General features: G+C 36.8%; 1 protein-coding gene across 1 annotated transcript in view; it reads left to right on the top strand.

Annotated features, from left to right (window-relative positions):
• Nucleotides 1–26265, top strand: part of SCAF8 (SR-related CTD associated factor 8) — an 81016-nt gene that overhangs the window by 30240 nt on the left and 24511 nt on the right. The window contains 8 exon segments of the mRNA XM_082633583.1: nucleotides 3597–3680; nucleotides 7435–7479; nucleotides 11597–11758; nucleotides 14703–14856; nucleotides 15933–16063; nucleotides 18910–19086; nucleotides 20441–20520; nucleotides 22534–22651. Of these exon segments, the coding sequence (XP_082489709.1) occupies nucleotides 3597–3680; nucleotides 7435–7479; nucleotides 11597–11758; nucleotides 14703–14856; nucleotides 15933–16063; nucleotides 18910–19086; nucleotides 20441–20520; nucleotides 22534–22651 (951 nt within the window).

The following is a 26265-nucleotide window of genomic DNA, read 5'->3' as shown; positions in this document are numbered from 1 at the left end:
CTTATTCTCTGCCAGACACTGAGGATACAGTTTGGACAAAGGGGAAAAAAAAAAATCTAAGCAAAAAAGGCCGAGTTTCTCTTCTTAGAGCTTATTCTTTAGTAGGAGAGGGCAGGTCTGGATCTCAGATGGGCTGCAGTCTGGGCCTGCTAAGAACTTCTGGGAAATTGACCTTTGCTTTACACAGCTTGCTGAAAACACTGTGTTGATGTTATTTTGCACCTAGTGAGGTGATTGGCATACAGTTAGATTTTCTAAAACAGGTAGGAATTGAGGCCATGAGTATATTAAAATTCCCTGTGAGTTTGACAGAGGTAGCTTCTTAAAGGATCTGATGGGATCTTTTTTTGTTTTTAACAAATTTAATCAGTTATACATATACATATGTTCCCATATCCCCTCCCTTTTGCGTCTCCCTCCCACCCTCCCTATCCCACCCCTCCAGGCGGTCACAAAGCACTGAGCTGATCTCCCTGTGCTATGCGGCTGCTTCCCACTAGCTATCTACCTTACATTTGGTAGTGTATATATGTCCATGCCGCTCTTTCGCTTTGTCACAGCTTACCCTTCCCCCTCCCCGTATTCTCAAGTCCATTCTCTAGTAGATCTGTGTCTTTATTCCTGTCTTACCCCTATGTTCTTCATGACATTTTTTTTCTTAAATTCCATATATATGTGTTAGCATATGGTATTTGTCTTTCTCTTTCTGACTTACTTCACTCTGTATGACAGACTCTAGGTCCATCCACCTCATTACAAATAGCTCAATTTCATTTCTTTTTATGGCTGAGTAATATTCCATTGTATATATGTGCCACATCTTCTTTATCCATTCATCTGATGGGATCTTAACCCCGGTTGGGCAGTATCGTCAAGTGGACACTTCTGTGGGAACTTAAAGGGAAAGAGGTTTATACTTCTCCCAGGGTTGATTTCAGTTTGGACAGCTCTTGGTGTTCAGTTAACATCTTATTGCTTAGACTGCATTAAAGGAACTTATATCCTTTGTCTGAAGGACATCAGTCTTCGTCACCCTTTGGGACAGTCCTTTTAAAAATCAAATATTAGTTAAATAATCATGCAGGTAAGGGTCAAATTCTGTGATGAATGCTTCAAAAGTGAGTGACAGTACAGTGAGGGTATAAAAGGTGGTATAGGGGCTTTCCTGGTGGCGCAGTGGTTGAGAGTCCGCCTGCCGATGCAGGGGACAGGGGTTCGTGCCCCGGTCCGGGAAGATCCCACATGCCGCGGAGCGGCTGGGCCCGTGAGCCATGGCCGCTGAGCCTGCGCGTCCGGAGCCTGTGCTCCGCAACGGGAGAAGCCACAACATTGAGAGGCCTGCGTACCGCAAAAAAAAAAAAAAAAAAAAAAAAAAAAAAAAAGGTGGTATAGCTCTGGTTGGGGAGCTGTAGGGAAGGCTTTCCTCATTAGGTGATGCTTTAACTAAGGTGAATGAGTTTGCAGGGAGGCCCTAGTTCTATTCCAAATAGAGGAAACAAGCCCATCTTTAAAGGCTCTGTGGCAGGGAGCTGAAAAAAGACCATTGTGCCTAGGGCGGAGAGCTGGGGAGAGGAGCATGGTGTGAGATGAGACTGGAAAGGTAGACAGGAATTAGAGCAGGCAAGGGCCTTGTATGTGTAGATATTTGTGTATCTCCAAAGAGTGGGAAGTCATTGAACTTTTTAGGGTGGTAGAGGAAGTGGGTGAGTATCAGTCACCTGATCAGATTAGTGTTTGAAAAGATAGACATGCCATCTCAGTGTGCGAGATGAAGGTAATTTGGACTGTGGTCATGGTGGTGGTTGGAGGAAGAAGAGGCACACATGGAGGAAACTGGGTGAAAATCAGTAGATTTCAATGATGAATAGGTTATAAGGGCTGCTGGAGCAAAGGCTATAGAGCAGCAGCCCCCAGCCTTTTTGGCACCAGGGACCGGTTTCGTGGAAGACAGTTTTTCCATGGACGGGGTTGGGGGTCCGGGATGGATGGTTCAGGCGGGAACAGGAGTGACGGGGAGCAGCAGATGGAGCTTCGCTCACTCACCCCCCCCCCCGCTCGCCTCCTGCTGTGCGGCCCGGTTCCTGACAGGCCGTGGGCCACTGCAGTCCCGCCCCGGGGGTTGGGGAGCCCTGCTGTAGAGGACTCCCTAGTTGTTTAACCAACCATTGTTGTTTTGAGTTGCTTTGCAAGTCTGTTTAAGTTGTTTTTGTGATGTTCTGAGGGCCAAAGCTTAGTTTCCAGGCTTCTAGTTAATACCTTACAGCATTGTAGTTAAATTCCCAGCATCATTTAGTACCAGTTTTCATCAGTATTTATTTAAGCTTAGTTATTTGTCTTTTGCCTAATTCCCCCACCTTGTCTTCATCCTTTTTCTCTCTAAGCAGTATTATTATCCTTTGCGTATATGAGAAATCTTACAACAAAAATTTGGGGCGGAGGGGTGGGATTATTGCTAAATATTAGATCTCTTGACTTCTAAAAACAATTATATTGGGCTTCCCTGGTGGCGCAGTGGTTGAGAGTCCGCCTGCCGATGCAGGGGACACGGGTTCGTGCCCCGATCCCGGAAGATCCCACATGCCGCGGAGCGGCTGGGCCCGCGAGCCATGGCCGCGGAGCCTGTGTGTCCGGAGCCTGTGCTCCGCAACGGGAGAGGCCACAGCGGTGAGAGGCCCGCGTACAGCAAAAAAAAAAAAAAAAAAAAAAAAAAAAAAAAAAAAAAAAAAAAAAACAATTATATTGAGATATAATTCACATACCACGCAATTAACCAATTGAAAGTGTATAATTCACTGGTTTTTAGTATGGTTGTGTAGTCATCACCACAGTCAATTTTAGAATATTTTTGTCACCTAAAAAACATGCTTTACTCATTAGTTACCACTCCTCATTTCTCCCCAGCTCCCCCAGCTCTAGACAGTCACCAGTAGATTTGCCTTTTCTGGACGTTTCATATAAATGCAATTCTGTAACATGTTTTAAATATGGCTTTTTAAACTGAGCATGTTTTCAAGGTTCATCCGTGTTGTAGCATGTGTCAGTACTTCCTTCCATTTTCATGGCTAACATTTCATTGAACGGGTAGAAGAACTTTTGTTTATCCATTCCTCACTTGATGGACATTTAGGTGGTTTCCACTTTTTAAGTGAATTTTTTATGAATAATGCTGCAGTGACCGTTTGTGTACAAGTTTTTATGGGAACGTATATTTTCACCTCTGTTGGGTATATCCCTGGGAGTGGAATTGCTGGGTCATATTACATATTATTTTTCATTTTTTGAAAAACTGCCGAAATGTCTTCTAAAGCTGCTGCACCATTTTACATTCCCATTAGTAATGTGGATAAGGGTTCGTTTCTCTACGTCCTTGATAACACTTGTCTTTTTGATTATAAGCAAGTAAGTGTAAAGTGATAATCTCATTGTGGTTTTGATGTGTGTTTGCTTGATGGCTAACAATGTTGAACTTGATTTTTAAAAGAAAAGCAGCACTTTAATTTCACTGAGGATATAAAAATAGAAATGGTTGGTAATTTCATGTAATTGCTTAGAGACCAGTTTTGCTGTGTTTAAAATTTGTTCTTCTTTTTCGTCAGTTGTATTCCCTGAATGACTACAAGCCACCCATTTCTAAAGCGAAAATGACCCAAATTACTAAAGCAGCCATCAAAGCTATTAAGGTGAGTAACACCTTTTATTCTTATGTTTTTCAAAGGAAATACTACACTAATATTTTGGAGGAGGGATGATTTTTATAGATTATATGTTGTCTTCCTCTTTTCAGAGTTAGTACATGTTCAAGGGAAAAAACACAAAAATGAAAATCTGTCACCTGCAAACTCTCTCACCTAGAGATAAACACTTAATATCTTGATAAATATTCTTCCATAAACTTGGAAGCAATCATTTTCCCTTATTTTTCTTAGGTAAGATTTTAGATGTAGCCACATTGTGGAGAATGTGTTTAACATTGTTATTTGTTACACTGACTTTACAGAATCTTGAAATACGAGTTAAGAAAAGGTTTCTTTAAAAAAGTTAATGTATTGTTCTTTTTCTTATTGATTGTATTATAGATTTTAAAATGGGCCATTATGGAAAATAATTAGGCTTCATTGTACATAGGACATTTAAACTGTGGGAAGAGGCCACAGGTATTTAGCCATTGTTCTGATAACAGTGGTTTTGACTTATGGATACTTCTGAAAATCTCAGGAAAAGGTTGGGTCACCTCTAGAGAAATACACATATATACAGAATTTTGCATAAAATTTCTTGGTTTTAGGGACCTTATGAAGCTCGACCATAGACATCTCTCCAAAATGTTCTTGTCCCCAAAGCTAAGACTCCCTGCTCTAGTAGGGTTGTTAAAATTGAGAATGAGTGAGTGCTTATTTTTAATTAAGTAGGTATTAACCTATAGATATTTGGTGATATGTTTTCCTGCTCTGAGCATTAGCTCATAACCAGAAGCACCATTGTTTAAATAAGTCGTCTTTTTTGTTTTTTTTGTTTGTTTTTGGCCACACTTCGCTGCTTACGGGATTTTAGTTCCTCGGTCAGGGATCAAACCCAGGCCCCGGCAGTGAAAGCGCCTAGTCCTAACCACTGGACCACCAGGGAATTCCCTGAATAAATTGTCTTTGACTAATAGCATTATCTGTTAGATTTAACAAATTCTTCTTTACAGAGAATCACTACTAGGAGAAAATTTAGGTAGTTGATTTTGCAGTGTTCTAATGCCCCAAACTTAGTTTTCAAACTTATAATTAATATCTGACAGTATTATAGTTCAAATCCCTGTATTTATGTGCAGAATATCAAAGAGAGGATAAGAACAGTGATCAGTAAACACACTTAAGATAGAGAATTCTTCAAAGAAGTGATTTTTCAGTTTATCTGACAGACTCAATATAGAATGTTAGTCTCTTCTGCTTGCTTTATACTCTTCTTCATTGTGATCTGATTTTTATGGTCATGATCCTGGGAGTATGCAAACGTGTATATTATAATCATTTTTATTCTGTGAAAATTAATAATTGATGCATTTAATATAACCTTTTGTTGAACAGAATACTTTTTAATTAGAAGACTCTTTAAGGAATAGGTATTAACATTATTTCCATTTTTTAGACGTTGGAAGGGTCTAAGAGAAGTAATTTGCAACAGTCAGAATAAAAACAGCTAGATTTTGATTTTCTCTCAATTAAGAGTCTAAACATGTTATACTGTACTATTTTGATTTATTGGTACTGTCTTAATATTTTTAATTTTGAAAAAACAAACATGTTGCATAATATAATGAGCAACACATAGCGTCTTAGATTCACCAGGTGTTAATATCTTGCTACATTTGGTTTATTTCTACACACGCGCGTGTGCGTACACACACACACACGCATACACACTGAAGCACCTACATACACACTTCCACGTTTTTTTGGCTGAATCATTTGAGAGTTCGTTTCAGTGTTCATTCAGAATAGCACGTAGTCCCTAAATACTTGTATTTCAGTGTCCTAAAGCAAAGAGATTTCCTAGGTAACCAAATACACATCACGTGCAAGAAATTTCACTTTGGTATAATATTATTATCTAATATATAATCTACACTTTCATTTACCAGTTGTCTCAGTATTAACTTTACATTTTCAGGATCCAGTCGAGATCCTGTCATTTATCCTGTCGCCCAGCCTTTTTGCTTTGTTTTGTTTTTGTTTTCTTTTTCATTACATTGACATTTTTTAAGACTTCAGACCAACTGTTTTGCAGTACTGTATTAATTTAAACTGCATTTGATACATATGTAAGTTGATATTTGAACTGCCTTTTAACTCAGATTTAGATGATATTGTGTTTCATATTAAGGTAAGTCATTGGCTTTCTATCAATGTTTAGAGACATGATTATTTTTCTGGGTGCTTGTTAACATTGCACACCACTGTCAACAAAACCTCTGATAACCTATTGTGGAAGAAGGCCTATGTGAGTTGAGAATCTTTGAATTAACAGTAAGTTGTTTTACTCTGAATTACATATAGTACATGAAGTAACTAGAAGCAAGAAGCAGTGCCAAGATGTCTTCCAGAAAAATTATTATTTAATAAAAACCACTCAGTGTGTAATTACTATTTTATATATTGATTTTAAATGTTTAGTTACTTATAAAGTGCCTAATAACTTTTAAGTAGTTGTTTGGCTTTTTTTTTACTTGAGTAACTTAAACTGTAGCATAAACTGTTACTTTGTAGTAAGGAAACTTTTATTGTAGATTTTGATTTGGTGAATATGAATAATGAGATTTTCCTTTATTTTTTTTAAATACGCCTTTTTATATACATTTAGTTAGTTAGTTAGTTAGTTGGTTGGTTGGTTGGTTGGTTGTGCCAGGTCTTGTTGCGGCATGTGAACTCTTAGTTGCAGCATGCACAGGGGATCTAGTTCCCTGACCAGGCATCAAACCTGGGCCCCCTGCATTGGGAGCGTGGAGTCTTAACCACTGCACCACCAAGGAAGTCCCAGTTTTCTTTTGTTTTTGACTTTATAAATGTTGGATTTCTTGCTGCAGTTCAGTTGAAAGTTCTTGTGTCTCTTCAGTCTAAGGGGATGTCCCTTAAGAGCATAATTCATGGGATCAGAAATATAAATAGAAGTACAATTCAGGATAGTTTTTTTTAAACAGAAATGTGCTGATTGTGCAGTTGCCATTGAGCTATTAAAATTAAATTAGGTACAAATTCCAGATAATTTTTGTTTAACCTGTAATTTTCATCTTATTTATTTTCACGTTTATTCATAATGTTGTTTCATAGAACTTAAATGTAAGTTTTCGCATAATTGATAGAAGCCCATTTCTAATTTTTAATGTGTGTGCTCACTTCTCTTCCTGCTGATTCATTTTGGCTGATCCTTTAGAACATTATACTTCTCTGTGTTTTGTTATATATACTTGCAGTTCCATTTTCCAGGAGAAGCAGAAGAAGATAATGAAGTTGAAAACATCTCCCTTGCACACATTTATTAATGCTCTTTATTTTCAGTTACTTGATTTTTCTAGTACTAACCTAATTTAGCCAATAAAACGATACTAAAGGAGATCTTTACTTTTTTTCCAGGTAGGAAGAATGTACATCTACCAGTGTCTTACCACCAGTATTTTGCTGTCAACCTAACTATTTGTGAAAGTTTGCTTTCTTAAAGACTGTAATAGAATTCTTTTGCATCTGTGTTAACGTAACACACTTTGGATATACTGATCATATACCTACTTGAAGAATCCCTTTACTAATCATAGCTAGTTTAATCATGAATTTAATCAAAATTCATGATTAAAATTCATTGCTTTGATAGACCTTTGAAGCTATGTTAAACCGTACGTTTAGCAGGAAAGTTCTAATCAAACATTTAAAACCACATTTCTTTTTTTTCTTTTAGTTCTATAAACATGTGGTACAGAGTGTTGAGAAATTCATTCAGAAAGTAAGTATATAATTTTCTATATATATGCTAAATGTTCTGTAACTATAGATTAATGGCCTGCACTCTTCTCTTTTAAATTGTTTAAATTGTTTTGATGGACCGTTCAAAAGTGATTCCATTTGTTTTAATATCTGATTAAGTAATAAAATGAAAGTGCTTTTTGGATAATTCTAAAAACAAAAGCTTTCAGATAGATGTTTTTGTTAATTTGCATTGCCATAGTGAGCATCCGTCCCTTGAAGAAAATGTTTCAATATGATTGATATTTTCTAATTAATTAATTAATTAATTTTTGGGCTGCGTTGGGTGTTTGTTGCTGTGCGTGGGCTTTCTCTAGTTGCGGCGAGCGGGGGCTAGTCTTCGTTGCGGTGCGCAGGCTTCTCATTGCGGTGACTTCTCTTGTTGCAGAGCACGGGCTCTAGGCACGCGGGCTCAGTAATTGTGGTTCGTGGGCTGTGGAGTGCAAGCTCAGTAGTTGTGGCACACGGGCTTAGTTGCCCCGCGGCATATGGGATCTTCCCAGGCCAGGGCTTGAACTCGTGTCCCCTGCATTGGCAGGCGGATTCTTAACCACTGTGCCACCAGGGAAGCCCCCCAATATGATTGATTTTTAATGAAATTATAGATTCATTATTTTTTATAGCCTTTAAAGAAATTCTCCCTTTTATTTGAAGCTGAATGCTTAGAGAGCAGTCTTCCTTTTAGATAAGATGTAGTAAAATGTAGTAAAAATACCAGCCACTTTCCTTCTGCTGATTCATTTTGTCTCATCCATTAGGGCATTACACATCCTACATCTTATTATATAGACCTGAAGTTCCATTTTCCAGGGTAGGCAGAGGGAGATGAAGTTGCAAACAGCTGTTTGGCATACACTTAGTAATTTTTTTTGTAACCAGGGCCCGAGGTGACTAGATTATATTTCTTTGCCCCTTTGTGATCAGTGCCCTATTTGTGCCACGTTTTTTTGGCAGCAGTACGTAACTTTTATAACTTGTAAACTTGTGCTGTAGGAAATCTGTAATGGAATTTAGGTTTTGTATTCTGCCCATGGTTCATACCTAGATGTAAGCAGAACCAGTTTGAGGATCAGAGGTACATGGCATTAAGGACTTGGCAAGGCTGCAGTGTGTTTCTTGAACGAAAATAGTTGACTGGAGCATGAATCAAAGTGATATTACTGTGTCACTAAACTAGCTAGATAATCTTGAATAAATCAGTTAACCTTTATGTGATTCAGCTTTTTTTCTCTTAAAGTCTTGTTCTCTCAAAACTTAAAGTATTGGTAAAACATATTTTGAGGTGAACAACTCGTGAATTGAAGCTTAAGGCATGGGGTAAAATAACACATATGCTGTGTTTTAGGTAAATCCAACTAGAAAATACAAATGTTGGTGATTGGAAAATTTCACTGTTCTAAAGCTTTTAAAAATCTTTTTTAAGAGGTTCAATGTCTAAACAGTGCTTCTTAAACTATTTTTGTGCACAGGAATTACCTAGAGATCTTGTTGAAATGCAGGTTCTGTTTCCCTAAGTGTGGGTTAGTTAGGCTCTGATAACCTTGGCAAGTTAGGCTCTGGTTAAAAAGATTCTCCTGGGAGAAGACCTTGTGAAGAAGTGAATGCTCTGGCTGTCTCAGAATGGTTCCTTTTCCTCTCCTTCTGTTGGAAGCATGCACTGTTCACTGTGAGAGTTCGTTTGGTATTAGGTAGAGCTGCTTCCTGAGACAGCCCTCTTTGCTTACATGCTACTGTCAATATCATTTAGTGCTTTGTAAGTACAGCCACAATTGTTATTCAAAGTGTAAAAAATACCTCATGACATTGGAGTCTTAGGAATTCTTGTGTTTTCAGTACTGCTAGAACTTGAAAAAGAGATTGAAAACATTTCAGATTTTTTGGTCTTAATTCTCCTCTCAAGTTTCTAGGTGGTGACTTAGCCAAGTTTACCAAATATTGTAATTTTAAAACTTCTACAACATTTAAATCGTACATAATTTTTTTTGGCCATTTTATGTGGCAGACACATAAAAATGCCTAGTCTGTCAGTGAAGGAAATTCTGTACCATAACATGTTAATATAGTGTTTCTAAAGATACCGTGGAAGAAGAATTATCTTTATAGCTTAATACTAAAACTGCTAACGTTTTTGAAGCTTTGGAATCTTCACAGTAGGCGAGGAAGACCCATTTATTGCGTTATGTACTCATGATTCTTATGTATTGTGAGTTTATAATCGAGTTTTTATTATAAATCAAAGAAAAAGGTGTATTTGTTTAAACAAAACTCACTACATTAATCGCTTTTATTACTTACCATTCAGTATTAATTTTAATAACTCTTACCAGCAACTTATAAATTTTATTTAGCCTTAGTCTCAAGATAATCATTTCTATAAAGTAATAGATTATATATCAGATTATTTTATCTGTGTTTTTGGCATTGGGAAATAGATGATTTTTAACAGAGTTGTCTTGCTTTTCATTAAATCAAAAAAATTTTCTTTTTTTTTTTACTGGATGTATTATTTGCCTGGCTAGGTGAATATTTCTTTGAATGTATGGTAGTCAAAGGAAAATAACCTTGGCCAGATATATGAACTGAGGGACAGATATGCTACATTTGGGGGGAACATGAGGGAAAAAAAAAACTATTTCAGACTTTTAAAACAGTAACTTTCAACAGAGCAGACAGGGTTTTTTTGGTTTTGTTTTTTGTTTTGCGATACGCGGGCCTCTCACTGCTGTGGCCTCTCCCGTTGCGGAGCACAGGCTCCGGACGCGCAGGCTCAGTGGCCATGGCTCACGGGCCCAGCCGCTCCGCGGCATGTGGGATCTTCCTGGACCGGGGCACGAACCCGCGTCCCCTGCATCGGCAGGCAGACTCTCAACCACTGCACCACCAGGGAAGCCCGAGCAGACAGTTTTGAACCTTTTTGGTAGGTTAAACCTAAAACTTTAATGTCCAATCACCAGCATTACTGCCCTTTTATTAAATGTTTCAAGTACTAAACAGCCAGAACCTTGCAGTAGATATTTGTGAATTGGTGCTAAAGGTCTCTTCATTTTCTTAATAATGACCTTAAAGAGAAGGTTCTTAAAAGGGATTTGAAGGAACAAATGAAGAATCATCTTGTCTTTTTGCAGAATGAAATCACTCATTGTCTTGACTGAAAATTCTGTTTAGAAACATGTATGTATGTGTTGGAGGTGGATTGAGGATCCTTTACCCACTGGTCCTTGGGTTTCCAGGAAGTTTTTCAAGAATGCAATTTTGATTTAGTCCATATATATGATTTCTATGAAATTACTTTGGGTGAAATACTTACCTAATTACACCCAGAATTTGAACCTGCTTTTTGCAGCCATAATTTCATTTTAATCAGTATATGTTTGGGAGGCAGGTGTTCTTATGCTTCTGGATATGGAAGAAATCGAAGCAGTGAGCTTGATAGTGAAAGGATTCTTCCTTGTGCTCAGGAAAGTAGGAGACTTTCATATTCTTCAGATTGGGTAATGGATAAGGTTGAGAAACATTGTCAGTGGAGTAGCTAAAGAATGTTTTCATAGGATACATTCCTAGAATCATAATGATAGTGTCTTGTCTTTTGTATAGGTGTGGTATTTGAGAAAAGTTTTGAAACTTTGGGTTCATTGTGTTTGGAGTGTTACAATTTGTCATTTGATTTGTTCCTTCATTAGTACAGAAATCCTTTCCCTATATGTTTCAGACGAAGTCTAAGGCATGTTGGCAATGCTTTTACCAGTGCTTTTCTTTCCTGAATTTGCTGCTTCCTTTTATTTGGCTTTTCAAAATCATTAAACAATTTTTTTTTATTATAACAGTACCTTACCTTTTGTTTTTTATTGTTCAAGCCGGTTGCTCAGCGCTATTTCAGAACTTAGGTGATTGGCAGTTGAACTGAGTATGTAGAGTAGCCAGAGTAGATTCTTTCCAATGCCATTCCAGAGACAGACGGTGTGGAATAGTCAACCTCGAACGTTCATCCCCTCAGCAGGAGCAGTGTTTTTGTGTTTGTACAGGATTTATGGTGGCATTTGTATATCAAGAATTTTAACCTTCTCATTTGCTTCCCTTCCCACTCTTTTTTTCTTCAGTGTAAACCAGAATACAAGGTACCTGGACTTTATGTTATTGACTCTATTGTACGACAATCTCGACATCAGTTTGGTCAAGAAAAGGATGTGTTCGCACCCAGATTTAGTAATAACATCATTAGCACTTTCCAGAATTTATATCGTTGCCCTGGAGATGACAAGGTAAGCTGTCTTTTTTCTTTTTTTTAAGTCACTACAGTTATTACCTTTTTTGTCTTAATGAGACTCTTTACATTATCTTAATTTTATCATTTTATGTTATTGTTTACTCTTTGTTATTCCGAATTTGAATATTTAGTTATCGCACTCTCCATGTTCCGTTTTGTTATTAGACTTTTCTTAAACAGAGTGGAAAGATATAGTTGATTTTGCTACTTTTTAATTTATTGAAGCAGTTGGTGTTAAAGAAACTGGCTCTAATAAGCATTTGGAATTATCCTAAAATCTTATTTATTTACACACATAACCAATTCAGAATTTTGATTATTTGACATGAGCTGATGTTTACCTATTTAGTGTCTGTGAAAAATGGATTTACCAAATAATTAATAGAAAATAACTGCATATCAAAATTCCTTTGTCATGGTAGAGTTTTCTTAGTGCTAGAAACCACACTACTGGGTCTGCACGATCTGAATGAATAAATATTCTGTCCCCCATTAAACAGAAGCTTTGGAACCTGAGGGAGAATAAAAAGGCGCTGTTTATCCTCATAGGTGCTCAAAGGTTACATATCTTGGATGCTGATTTGGAAATTTAGTGTCCTTTATCTGACAGAGTTGATCGCAATATTGATTTTGTAGGGACAGGAACGAACAGGTGAGGACTAACTGTTACTCTGAGGAAGAGCCACAAAACTTAAAAGCTCACCACAAATCTTTTACCTTCCCTCAAGTACAAGATTAGGTAGTTTTTATTTATTTATTTATTTTTTATTTATTTTTTTGCGGTATGTGGGCCTCTCACTGTTGTGGCCTCTCCCGTTGCGGAGCACAGGCTCCGGACGTGCAGGCTCAGTGGCCATGGTTCACGGGCCCAGCCGCTCTGCGGCATGTGGGATCTTCCCGGACCGGGGCACGAACCTATGTCCTCTGCATCAGCAGATGGACTCTCAACCACTGTGCCACCAGGGAAGCCCTAGGTAGTTTTTATTTTCAATAACTATTGTACAGTTTTGAAACAAAAAAAGTCTTGTTATAATAGATAGATATGGAGATAAATTTATCATTGTATCATTCTTTGTAAACTGTTCTTGGATATGCTTCTTGAAGCAGATTTTTTTCTTTTAATTAACTTCGGTATGTTGATAATTCTATGCAGGGAGAAAGAATGCTTCTAGTTTTAAAATAACCCATCACAGTTGAGACTTAAAGTAGATGCCTTAGAATCTCACATAAAATAACTCATTTGAAATTTTTTTTTTTTTTTTTTTTTTTTTTTTTCTTTTTGCGGTATGCGGGCCTCTCACTGTTGTGGCCTCTCCCGTCGCGGAGCACAGGCTCCGGATGCGCAGGCCCAGCGGCCATGGCTCACGGGCCCAGCCGCTCCGCGGCATATGGGATCCTCCCAGACCGGGGCACGAACCCGTATCCCCTGCATCGGCAGGCGGACTCTCAACCACTGCGCCACCAGGGAGGCCCTCATTTGAAATTTTATATAAACATTTTTTGAAATAACTTAAACACTTTGATTTAGGAATTTCACTAGTTTGGACTTGGATTTCTATCAATTACAATGAACAAGTCAGTCTTGAATTTGTAGATTTCATAATAATACTGTTTCTCATTTATAATAAAGTTTAGTATATAGGGATTTTTTTAATAACCATAGTAGGAAAGATTACATTGCTACTGTGATCTCAGTGCATAAACTCCATAAAGGAGAGGCATTATTTGTTTGTGTGTAGGTAGATACATACAGTGATACTTAACCGAACGGGGACTACTTTTAGTGCTTGATGAGTATCTTGGGAACTGGAAGATTTTTTTATGTAAAGCAAAAAAATATGAGGAACTTTCTTAGTGCCCACATCACAGGAAAAATAGTTAAATCAGAAGATATGAAGCATTCTTTGTTTAACTTTCTTATGCTTCATTTGAAATACAAAAATTAACATGTTAATTTAGCTTGGACATAGTTTGAAAATACGTTGATATAATATTATGAGTGATTTAAAGGTGAACCAGATATTCTTAAAAATTCCTTATTTTACTATTACAAAGTAGATTATTTAATAAAAGGCTCTTTTTAATACTAATTTCAGCCTCTCATTTAAATTATTCTACTGGAGTTAAGTAGCATTACAGTAGTCAGTAACTAATACTTACTGCTGTTTACAGAACTTTTATATGCTGAACAGTGGTGGCAGAAAGTAAATTTGGTTAAATTCTTATGTGAGGAAATACCCTTTCTTGTTCTTAGATAGTTTTTTTTTTTTTTTTTTTTTTTTTTTTTTTTTTTTTTTTGCGGTACGCGGGTCTCTCACTGTTGTGGCCTCTCTCGTTGCGGAGCACAGGCTCCGGACACGCAGGCTCAGCGGCCATGGCTCACGGGCCTAGCCACTCCGCAGCATGTGGGATCTTCCCGGACTGGGGCACGAACCCGTGTCCCCTGCATCGGCAGGCGGACTCTCAACCACTGCGCCACCAGGGAAGCCCTCTTAGATCGTTTTAAAATGAAAAAAAAATTTTAAAGTCACATAAGATAGAGATTTTCTCTTGAAGTTACTTTTTTAAAAGATAAAATTAAAATCAACAGTAAATATAACTTTAGTGCTAAGCCTCAGAATCCTTAACACTGTTCTCCAGCTAACTGTAACCATCTCGTTAGTGTTCATGTAGAAGGTGAAACCTAGTTACCATTCCTTCCTTCTTTCTGCTAAATATTGCTTTCATTAACTTGTATATTCATCAGAATGAATATTTTTGCAAGTGAGTTAAAGTTAATAAATGCAAAATTGTAGAAACATAATATCAGGGCTGGAAAGTATCATAGCAGTATTTTAATCCATCCTTCCTATCTGTTGTCCAAGTGGCCTCTATGATATGACTGTGCTAAGGTTTTGAAAGCAAAAAAACCAAAATATCATTTTTCTTTTTTCCTGTAGAGTAAAATAGTGAGAGTATTAAACTTATGGCAGAAGAATAATGTATTTAAAAGTGAGATTATTCAACCTCTCTTGGATATGGCAGCAGGGATTCCTCCTCCAGTTGTCACACCTGTTTTGGCCAGTACTACTGCTGCTATGAGCAATACCCCAGGTATGTTGCTTTGATAGATTTTCTGAGTATTCTACTCATGCTTTTCAGGTGATTATTCATAGATGAAATAATAATTTGACAGTGCATGAGAATTTGTCTAGCATTAGGTAAATGAAGGGACATGCGGTTTAAGTGAAAAATAAAATCAGAAGTTACACTTGTGTGTAATTCTTTTCTAAAAATTAAAAAGCTTAGTTTTAAAAATCGCTAGAAACATAATCAGCTTTGGAAATTGGTGTGTCAGTTAAGTTTTTCCTGATTTAGACTGTAATCTTTTAAACTTGCATATATATCATCTTGATATTCACAGTGAACTAAGACTACTAATACAAAGAGAACCCTGAAAAATTTATTTAATGGAGAGAAGAATGTTTAGTAATAATCTCAAAATCATGTGTGTGTGTGTTTTTTTTAAGGTATTTAAATGACATTTGAAACTTTTTATCATAGTCCAAGAATTACATTTGTTAGCATTTTGGTATATATTTAGTTTTTGATGTGTGTGTATACATATACACACACACATATTTTGGAACAAAAATAGTTTTATGTTATGCACACTATTTTATAATAATTTTTTCATGAAAGATTGCATTTTGAATATTTCCTTACGTCACTGAATTTTCTTCTTTAGTAAGATTTTTAATGACTTGCAAGTATTATAGGCTCCTTTATTTTGTTTATTTTTTTAAGTTATTTTTTAGTTTTGGCCATGCCGTGGGGCATGTGGGATCTTAGTTCCCTGAACAGGGGTTGAACCTATGCCCCCTGCATTAGGAGCGTGGAGTCTTAACCACTGCACCACCAGGGAAATCCCTGTAGGTTCCTTTAAAGTAGTAACTTAGTTAATTGAGAACAAGTATAGATAGCTCTCTTAGGTTGGTTTTTTTTTTAATTGTTGTTTTTTTTAACATACCTAATTCTGTAATGGTTTTTCAAAATGGAGACAGTAAAATTACATTTATATAAATCTGTACATATTTTATAAAAGTGAGAGAACAAATCTCTCTACTTTTCCAAGTCTTATTTATGTACTTACATTTTATTGGGGTTGGGTTTGATGTCTTTTCTAAAAGGAACTCCTGTGACACCTGTTACTCCAGCCAATGTGGTCCAAGGTTTACCTGATCCGTGGGTGTCTCAGATAACAAATACAGATACACTTGCAGCTGTAGCTCAGATCTTACAAAGTCCTCAAGGCCAACAGGTGAGCAGCTTTTTTATTATGTCAATGATTTAGGACTCGTTATTTTCCTAATACATTGTTTCATTATGTACCACCTAAGGAGTATGTGTTTTATTTTTTAAAAATGACCACACTACATATAGTACTGTGTAACTTGCTTTTTTTTTCATTTAGTAATGCATCATGAACACTTTTATGTCATTAAAGATTATTTTACAAATAATTCCTTCTACACCAAAATAGTTGATTCAGTGCACAGTTTGTGCCAGACGTTATTACGTGCTATTGTTATTCCAGTAACAAGGCAGGGAAGTCTTCTACCTTGGAGAAGATACCTATCTATCTTAGGGGAGACAGACAATAAAGAAGTATAAAATATTATTTAGATGGTGATATATGACTTAAAACAGGGTAAGTCTTTACAGTGACTAAGTTTGGGGGAAGGGGTCAGAATTAGGGTAGCCAGCATCATCAAAAACTCTAGAAACAATAAATGCTGGAGAGGGTGTGGAGAAAAGGGAACCCTCTTGCACTGCTGGTGGGAATGTGAATTGGTACAGCCACTATGGAGAACAGTATGGAGGTTCCTTAAAAAACTACAAATAGAACTACCATATGACCCAGCAATCTCACTACTGGGCATATACCCTGAGAAAACCATAATTCAAAAAGAGTCATGTACCAAAATGTTCACTGCAGCTCTATTTACAGTAGCCCGGAGATGGAAACAACCTAAGTGTCCACCATCTGATGAATGGATAAAGAAGATGTGGCACCTATGTACAATGGAATATTACTCAGCCATAAAAAGTAACGAAATTGAGCTATTTGTAATGAGGTGGATAGACCTAGAGTCTGTCATACAGAGTGAAGTAAGTCAGAAAGAGAAAGACAGATACCATATGCTAACACTTATATATGGAATTTAAGAAAAAAAATGTCATGAAGAACCTAGGGATAAAACAGGAATAAAGACACAGACCTACTTGAGAATGGACTTGAGGATATAGAGAGGGGGAAGGGTAAGCTGTGACAAAGCGAGAGAGAGGCATGGACATATATACAGTACCAAACGTAAGGTAGATAGTGGGAAGCAGCCGCATAGCAGAGGGAGATCAGCTCGGTGCTTTGTGACCGACTGGAGGGGTGGGATAGGGAGGGTGGGAGGGAGGGAGACGCAAGAGGGAAGGGATATGGGAACAGATGTATATGTATAAGTGATTCACTTTGTTATAAAGCAGAAACTAATACACCAAAAAAAATAAATAAAAAGAGGGTAGCCAGGAGAAGGCATCTTTGACAAAGTGGCATTTGAATTGAGACTTTAGATGGAACTAGTCATAGCAAGATACGAGGATAGTCTAGCATCTGTTTGTTTTTTTTTTAACTTATCCTCTAAAAACCAGATTAATTGTGATCTGAATAAGTAAAAAATGGTACAGTTTTGGACTCTTTAAAAAGACAATCTCAAAAAAAAATATGGAACCATTTTAGTGATTTACAAATGTAAAAAAACAATTCAATTATCATCTTAGATTGGATCCACTTTCTACATTTTTGGGACAGTTGGGAAACTGAATTGGATATTAGATTAAATTATAGAATTACTAACCTTTTGTGATAATGATATTTTGAAAGTAATTCGTAAAACAAATGTCATTTTAAAAGACATCTATTAAAAAAATACTTTTGGCCAGAGTGTGGATTTTCTGGTAGAATAGTACAAGGAGTCAAGAAGACACAGTAATCTCTAAGATATGAAGTCAGAGCAGAGGAAAAAGTAGGGTGTTGCAGTGTTTGAACCTGGGTGACTGAAAGAATAACAGTGCTATGGGGGAAAATGGAGATGTCAAAAGGAACATTTAAAATGTGTAAAGGAGAAATGTGATATGGCCTTACTTTCTTCTTTCCTCCCTCTCTCCCTCCCTCTTATTCATCCATCCTGTTTTGGAGCTTCCTCAGTGCAGTAGCTCAGCTATCATATGTTTTTGTAGTTTCTTTCCTATCACATTAGTAGTTTGTAGTAAATGTTGATATGATAGGTAAAGACTCTAGTTTGTTTCTTAATGTTGCTATTTCAGATGAAATTATTTTACTTACCGTCATCATGCATGTTTTTACCTTCTCCCACTGTAAACTGAACTTTATTTAAAGAGTGCAAATGTCTTATTTAGCAATAGCTTTTCTATTTTTGTTTTTCTATTCTAAACTGATAATTTTCAGATTTAACTTGGGTTTACATCTTGAGTAGGAAAGTATTAATTACTACTAGGTTATATATAGGGTTTACTGAACTGAAATATCTTCAGCATCTTACTACTGTTTCTGTTTTTTAAGAGGGATGGTGAATGGGGGGACAGGGGTTGCTTTCAACTCTTGTTGACACTATTCACCTTTAATTTCCTTAGTTTCAGACTGCTCCAAGGGACAGATTTCTTATTTTCTTAGCTGCTTTCAGGAATGTGTTATCAGATGGTAAATCTGAATGATGGTAAAAGCAGTTGGAAGTGCTTGTCCTTTTACAGAGATTGAGTTAATTGAAGAAGGGATGAAAAAGCTTAGTGAAAGATAGTCTGCTTGTGCTGAGTTTTTTTTATCCGTTGGTCACGGTGTGATCATTTTATTTTGTTTAAACTTCCCTGACTTTCCAGAAGCAAGACAGATTTATTAAGGACTGTGTTATATATGGCACACACAAAAAGGTCTTTTTTTAAAAAAAAATTGTTTTAAGTTAGTATATATTTTTTCTTGGTCTCTAGACTGTAGAATGGTAAATTTTATTGACCAAAAGTTTTAGATGAGTATTCTTATTACAAACCCAACACCTGTTTGTAGTAATTTTCTTTTTTTTTCTGCCCCCCCTTTAGCTTCAGCAGTTAATACAGACTTTACAGATACAACAGCAGAAGCCTCAGCCTTCCATCTTGCAAGCCCTGGACGCCGGCCTTGTGGTCCAGCTGCAGGCTCTTACAGCTCAGCTCACAGCAGCGGCTGCAGCAGCCAGCACCCTTAATCCCCTAGAACAGGGAGTGTCTTTTAACAAGGTAAAGACTAAGATAAGAGATCTGTCCTGTATGAAGAACTGAATTTTCTGTACTATCATGTATATTCCAATTCCGTAAATTACATTTTACCATCGCACTATTTTATATTTTAACATCCATCATACTCTATAAGATATAAATTTTAGAAAAAGTTCAAATTTCTGAAAGAAATTAAGTAATTTTATAATTCCACTGGAAACATTTAGAATATTTTCTTTTGACTAATGATAACTGGTCAGTAAAATTGTGTATTCACTATTTTTTAAAAAATAAATGTATTTTGTTTATTTTATTTTTGGCTGCGTTGGGTCTTCGTTGCTACGTGTGGGCTTTCTCTAGTTGCGGTGCACGGGCTTCTCACTGCGTTGGCTTCTCTTGTTGTGGAGCACAGGCTCTAGGCCCACGGGCTTCAGTAGTTGTGGCACACGGGCTTAGTTGCTCCGTGGCATGTGGGATCTTCCTGGACCAGGGCTCGAACCCGTGTCCCCTGCATTGGCAGGTGGATTCTCAACCACTGCGCCACCAGGGAAGCCCCCTGTATTCACTATTGAGGCAGATGATTATTTTTTATACTTCCTAGTCTATTTTATGGATGTTACAAATATATTAGTTATGGTGTCCGTCCTATAATTTTAATCTGCTAGAAATTAAAATTGTAAAGTATGTGAAAGTTCAAAGGAAAGCTTCTTTACAAGTTGTTACTATGCTGTGATAAATTGAGGTCTAACTAAAGAATAGTGTTTTTAAAGTTGAAAATCTTTTATGTTTAACTTGTGTGATATGCTTAATATTCTTGCTATTTATGGGAGTATTATAATACTTTGGAAGTGTTATCCGTATTATTTTTATTTCTGCTGTTATTTTCATAGAAGTATAAATATTGATTTATTAGATTATTACTTAGACTTTTTTAGCCTGCAGCTTCCAAAATGTCTTTAAATTGACCATTTAGAAGATAGTGGAGCATTCTGAGAGAACTGCGCTAGTAACAGATCTGTTGATTATAGTTCTAGATATTTTTTAATCAAGCTATGTTACTATTGACAAGCCACTTAATTATTTTAATCCTAATCCTCTCTTTTATAAAGTTAAGAGTATTGGTATTTATCCTTCGTGTCATGATTGTTGTGCTTCATAAGGCAATGTCTGTCAAAATGCTCTGAAGAAAAGTAAAGATTCACTCAAATAAAATGTTTTATTGGAGTATAACAAAATGCTATGAAACATTTACATTTTAAATGATAGAGATAAATTAATGGGATGTCAGTGACCTTCAAAATAGCATTTGCAACTTTTATTTGTGCAAAGCACTTTTAAATTTGTCTCTTTCTCTTTTTTTTTTTTTCCCACTTAGAAGTTGATGGATAGGTTTGATTTTGGGGAAGATTCTGAGCATAGTGAAGAACCCAAAAAGGAAATTCCAGCTTCTCAACTGTAAGAGTCGTTACGTTTTTCCTTATAAACCATAAATTTTTTCTGTTATCTTTATAAACATTGTATGGGACGTTGCCATTGAGCTACTAAGTGTACTTTGAGTGAGTTGAGTTTTACTATTTCAGGCTCTTGAGCTCTCACATTACAGAAAGATGGTGGAATTGCTGCTTGTTGCTTCCCTGTGTTATTTTGACTCTTCCTAAGAACTTTGCAAATAATTGGGAAAGAACTTTGCAAATAATTGGGATATATCAAAATTCCTTACTGGAAAATTGATGTGTTGATAAATCTAGTTGTGTTATTTTCTGTTGTCTATATTAGGCTTTAAGTTATTTAACTCCGTTGTAAGAATATTTAAAATAATAGGAAAGACGTTTGCTTCTAGTGCCAGTGGGCACTACTAGGAAGTATACTAAATTCTGGGAGTAGCTCAGACTAATCGGAAGTAAGGAATAGGGTTGTAGGGATTTTGTTTGTTAAAGAAATGGATTGTATGTTTTTCTTTAAATCAGTGATACAGTTCTGCAGAGCCTTAGGTTCAGTGAGGGTTCATGAGAGGACCAGTGGGAAGGAGGATGTTGGAGAGGAGGGGTGGAAGGTGGGAGGATTGGAAAGGGATGACGAGTGGGGAAAGCCTCTAGATATCTTATTTCAGCGGTTATTTTGTTTTCTATATTGTGATAATATATTAAAAATATACTTATGTATAAAATTGCAGTTATATGCTTATGATAGAGATTCTACTTGAAAAAAATAAAAACTAATGTTTTAGGTTTTGAATTCTAAAGTTATAAGAAGCATTTGAGATCATGTAGGTTAGTGTCCTGAGCAATGTAGCAATCTCCTGTAACCGTCTATATAGGTTATTTATCCATTGTTTTAATGCCTTCTATGACAAGAAGGTAATTGTTAATACTGTATGATCTTTTGTTACTGAATCTTACTTGATTTGCTTTCTATACACTGATCCATTTTGTTTTCTGAAGCAAGGAAACAAATTTGCTCCATTTTCTTTTGAGACATAGCCATTCCACTATTTGAAGATAGGTATCATTCTTCCCCTTAGGTTTATTTGCTCCAGATGAAGTACACTTTTTTCCAACTGTTTCAAGACTTCTCACCATCCTGATTGCCCCTTTTGGGGTGCCCTCTTTTTCGTTCATGTCTTGCCTTGTGGCACCCAGAATTCCAGGTGTATTCCAGGTGTGAATTTCCCAGAGTATAGTTAAATTATTAATTCCTCTTATCTAAACACTGTTTCTGTTAACATACCTAATAATGTGAATGCTTTTCTAAAGAAAGCAGATTAGGGTGTGTTTTTTTTTGGTTTTTTTTTTTTTTGCGGTACGCGGGCCTCTCACTGTTGCAGCCTCTCCCGTTGCGGAGCACAGGCTCCGGACGCGCAGGCTCAGCAGCCATGGCTCACGGGCCCAGCCGCTCCGTGGCATGTGGGATCTTCCCGGACCGGGGCACGAACCCGTGTCCCCCGCATCAGCAGGCAGACTCTCAACCACTGCACCACCAGCGAAGCCCCAGATTAGTTTTATGCAGTGTATAATCAATTACGATGGTAGATTTCACATATACTGATTGATGGAACATTTTTCCCACTGTCTCATAGTTTAAAGAAGGAGTTAGAGTGACAATGCTTAAGTACTTTTAACTCTTTTTATAAGTGTTTTATTGAGATTTTCTTAAAATGCTGTAATGTAAAAAGTACTAATTTATATGTATTTTAATACTGTGAGGCAGTAATATCAGATCTTCGTCAGAGTATCTCTAACATGTGATCCATCTATTGAAACACTATTGAAGAGTCTATTTCTATTTTAACGTATTAATGTTCTGAGGTATTCTATTTTCTGTGTTAATATTTCAAAAGTAAACATAGTAGAGTATAATAGTAGAGTATGTTCCACTTAATTGCATTTTGGGGTGTTCTTTTCAAATATTCAGTTATTATATTATCTTTATTGGATTTTAATATACATTTCCACTTGTTTTTCCTTTTAGTTCTCATGTTTCAGAATCTGTGAACAATTCCATCTTTCATCAGATAGCAGAACAGCTACAGCAGCAAAATCTTGAACATCTCAGACAGCAACTCCTGGAACAGCAACAGCCTCAAAAGGTTTATAACCCCATCTTGTGGTCTTTAGAGTTACTGCTATGTACAGTCTGTCATTTGGTGATTTTTTTTCTTCAGCTGTTCATTACTAGGGAGATCAGTCTTTTCAGGACCTTTACAGTTTTTGTTTGTTTTTTTGTTTCATTTTGTTTTTTGGTAATCAGAATGTTTACTGGCAACTTATGTATCCATTGAGAACATTAATTTCAGTATACTGGAATTAGAGAACAGAAGACAGAGATGGTGTTTCAGTATTACAGCCGAAAACCTTCCTTTCCTCTCGATTCCCTGTCGAGCCAAGATAGTGATGATTTTGCTGTTGTTGGGGGTGAGGATGACAAAATAGATTGCTGTCTTTAATTAGACTGTTAGTATGTGGCAAGAGCTTTATTAGGCCTGATTGCAGTTAATGCTTATGCAATAGGTGTTTTGAATGTCATTTACATTGTAGGAAATTGAAGCTTAGTGAAATCGAAACATCCACTATTAAAGTACACAGTTAGTATCATATATCGTCAGTCTTAAGACCCACCATTATTTTATGTATAGCTAAGAATTTTTAGATACTTGTATATATAACATCCCTTGGAGTTTTAAGAATCTTCTAAATTTCAGGGTGATAAAATGTAAAGGAAAATCATACCTTAGAATTGATAAAATATGTCAAATTGTTGTGAAGCTAGGGTTAAATCCATTACAAAGCCTCTTTTTGCTCTATATGAGAAATACTTATGGATGTTAAACTGTTTGGATATGAGTTTCTGGGAATTCCCTCCACTCACACTTCTTCCTAATCAAACCTTTTTGACTCTAATGAATTTAATACAATACCACAAATATTTTTGAAGTATGAGCATTGTTAGGTAATACATACAGAGATGCACAGAGAAGTGTCTGGCCTCAAGTAAGCTCTTCTCTAATGGAGTGCATATATCTATATGAACACAAGGCAGAATCTTGGTTTCTGTAATAGAGGTATATGTGAAGGACTATGGGAATATGGAAGAGGGAGGATTACTTTAGAAGGGATAGTCCCTGAACTTGTCCTTTTAATGCAAAGAGTAAATGGAAAATGGATTTTTTTTTAATATAAATTTATTTATTTATTTTTGGCTGTGTTGGGTCTTCGCCGCTGCACGTGGGCTCCCTCTAGTCGCAGCGAGCAGGGGCCACTCTTGTTGTGGAGCCTGGGCTCCAGGTGCGTGGGCCTCAGCAGTTGTGACACGCGGGCCCAGCCGCTCCACGGCATGTGGGATCCTCCCGGACCGGGGATCGAAACCGTGTTCGATCCCTGCAGTGGCAGGCGGACTCTCAACCACTGCGCCACCAGGGAAGTCCTTGTAAAATGGATTTTGATGATATTTGTATGTTGGAACTTGTACCTGGAATTATGAGAATGGAATTCCATACCTTGTTTTGTAGAAATAATTCTGATAGAAGTAGTTGGGTAAGTGCATTATTTTATGTCAAGAAAATAAAATATATCTGCCTGAGAATTCAGAAACTTGAAGACAAAGCACAATAAAGAACATTTGGGGACTCCCCTGGCAGTCCAGTGGTTAAGACTCCACACTCCCAATGCAGGGGACCAGGTTCAATCCCTGGTCGGGGAACTAAGATCCCACATGCCACACAGCGTGGCCCCCCCCAAAAAAAACTGGATGTTATTTAAAGAAAAACATAAGTTGTGACTCAAGGAAGAGAAACAGGTTGTCAGAGCTGTTACAGAGGCAAGAGGTAGTGGTAATGGAAGAGTTTATCTAAACAGATTTGTTCAGCTATATATGTGACACTTTTCAATTGCCTTAGTTCCAATTTCATTTCAGAAGTTTTAGCAGAAGCAGTAGAAGGAAGGTTTAGCAGAGACTGTAAAGGTGTAGTACTCTTGACCTTGATATTGATCTTGAGGTTGTAATTAACACCAAGTTACTGAAGTGAAAGTTACTAAAAACTTGAGAGTGATTTTGTTGTAAGAATCTCACCAACCAAAAACAGAAAAAAGAACTCTGGTCTTAGTTGATTACTCTATGCCATCTCCAAAATTTTAGAAGATACAGTAATAAGATCTCTTTGAAAGGAGTAGATGTTCTTAAAACCTTCCTTATTCAAAAATAAGCAGTGAAGAAAAGGGAGTAGTGAAGGAAACAAGCAACTTTTCTAATGCGTAAGGTGAATAGTGTTTAAAACCTATCACACATTTAAAATTGAAAAGTAAATATCAACAGAGTAACAAATTTAATAAGTTGTGTAATTGGCTCTATCAAACCAGTTGCCTTTAGTGTATTTAAGATGGGGTGAAACTTGCAGAAAAATTAAGCATTTTTGTTTACCAGTAAACTCCGTGTGGCTGCCTAAAATTTATTAGAGTGCCTCAGAGAAAAGAATAGGTTTGCTAGTGCCGCTCTGTTCCTTGCAGCCTTGACCACGCTTGGGTGTGGGTTGAGGTCTTCTATGTAATGATGGAAAACCAGTGGAAAATGGGAGCACTTTCTGAGAATGGTTGAATTGTGAAGGGACTAACAATCATATCATAAGAGGAATGATTTCTGTTGTCTTGAGTAAGTTGGAGTTGTGATTTTGATCATTGTTTTATCAGGATATCCAAAAGATGCCAGAGTCATAACTCAGAATGAAATGCTGATGATGAAAATGATAAGACTAATAAAAGGGCTTTAAAAAGAATGTTAGGAATAAAAAGATTATTGAAGATTCAGCCACTTAATAAAGAGCTGTCAGTGGGATATCAGAAATATGTAACTTATTTTGCTTCAGTAGTTTTTTATAGAGGAGAATATAATGGAAAGAGGAGAATTGAACATGATAACTAAGATGGGTGATACATTAAGAGACTTGAGTTGCATTTCAGGGTACTGAGGTTGATGTTGTAAGGTTATTAGACTCATAAATTAGAAAAATGCTGTAGGTGTAGCATAGCATGTGTGGATTTCAGTAAGGTTTTTGACAGAGTCTTTCCTGCCACTTATACAGAAAAAAATAGAGGAAAGTAGATTTATAAGGGATCAAAATGTAATACTTAGTGAATGTTAATCCAACTTTGAAAAAAGTCTCTGCTAGCTGCTGTTATCCTTGTCTTCTATTTTTTTCGATATTATCTTTATTTATTTACTTGGCTGCGTCGGGTCTCAGTTGTGGCATGTGGGATCTTCGTTGCAACACGTAGGATCTTTTGTTGTGGCACGCGGGCTCAGTAGTTGCGGTGTGGGCTTAGTTGCCTCGGAGCATGTGGGATCTTAGTTCCTTGACCGGGGATTGAACCCGGGCCTGTGCATTGGAAGGCGGATTCTTAACCACTGGACCACCAGGGAAGTCCCTCAGTATTATCACTGATGCTTTGCCTGAAGACATTGTTGAAGAAACTAAAGATGAATATACCAGGATGTATACTAAGGACGTGTATCAGTGTATCAGGGTAAAAAGTCATTTGCCACCTGGGTCCTATGGAGACTTTTTGGTTTTTTAAAAATATTTTTTAGTCATCTTACAAATAATTTAAAAGCGAAGCTAAAGGGATAGGGGAAAATAAACATAATTAGGAATTTTAATATAGTTGAAATATAGCAGACCTTTTTATGACAACTAAGTTCAAATGTCACATG

The sequence above is a fragment of the Mesoplodon mirus genome (genome assembly GCF_964341445.2).
Source record: "Mesoplodon mirus genome assembly, chromosome: 10".
NCBI lineage: Eukaryota > Metazoa > Chordata > Mammalia > Artiodactyla > Ziphiidae > Mesoplodon > Mesoplodon mirus.
This window is presented reverse-complemented; position numbering and strand designations above follow the sequence as displayed.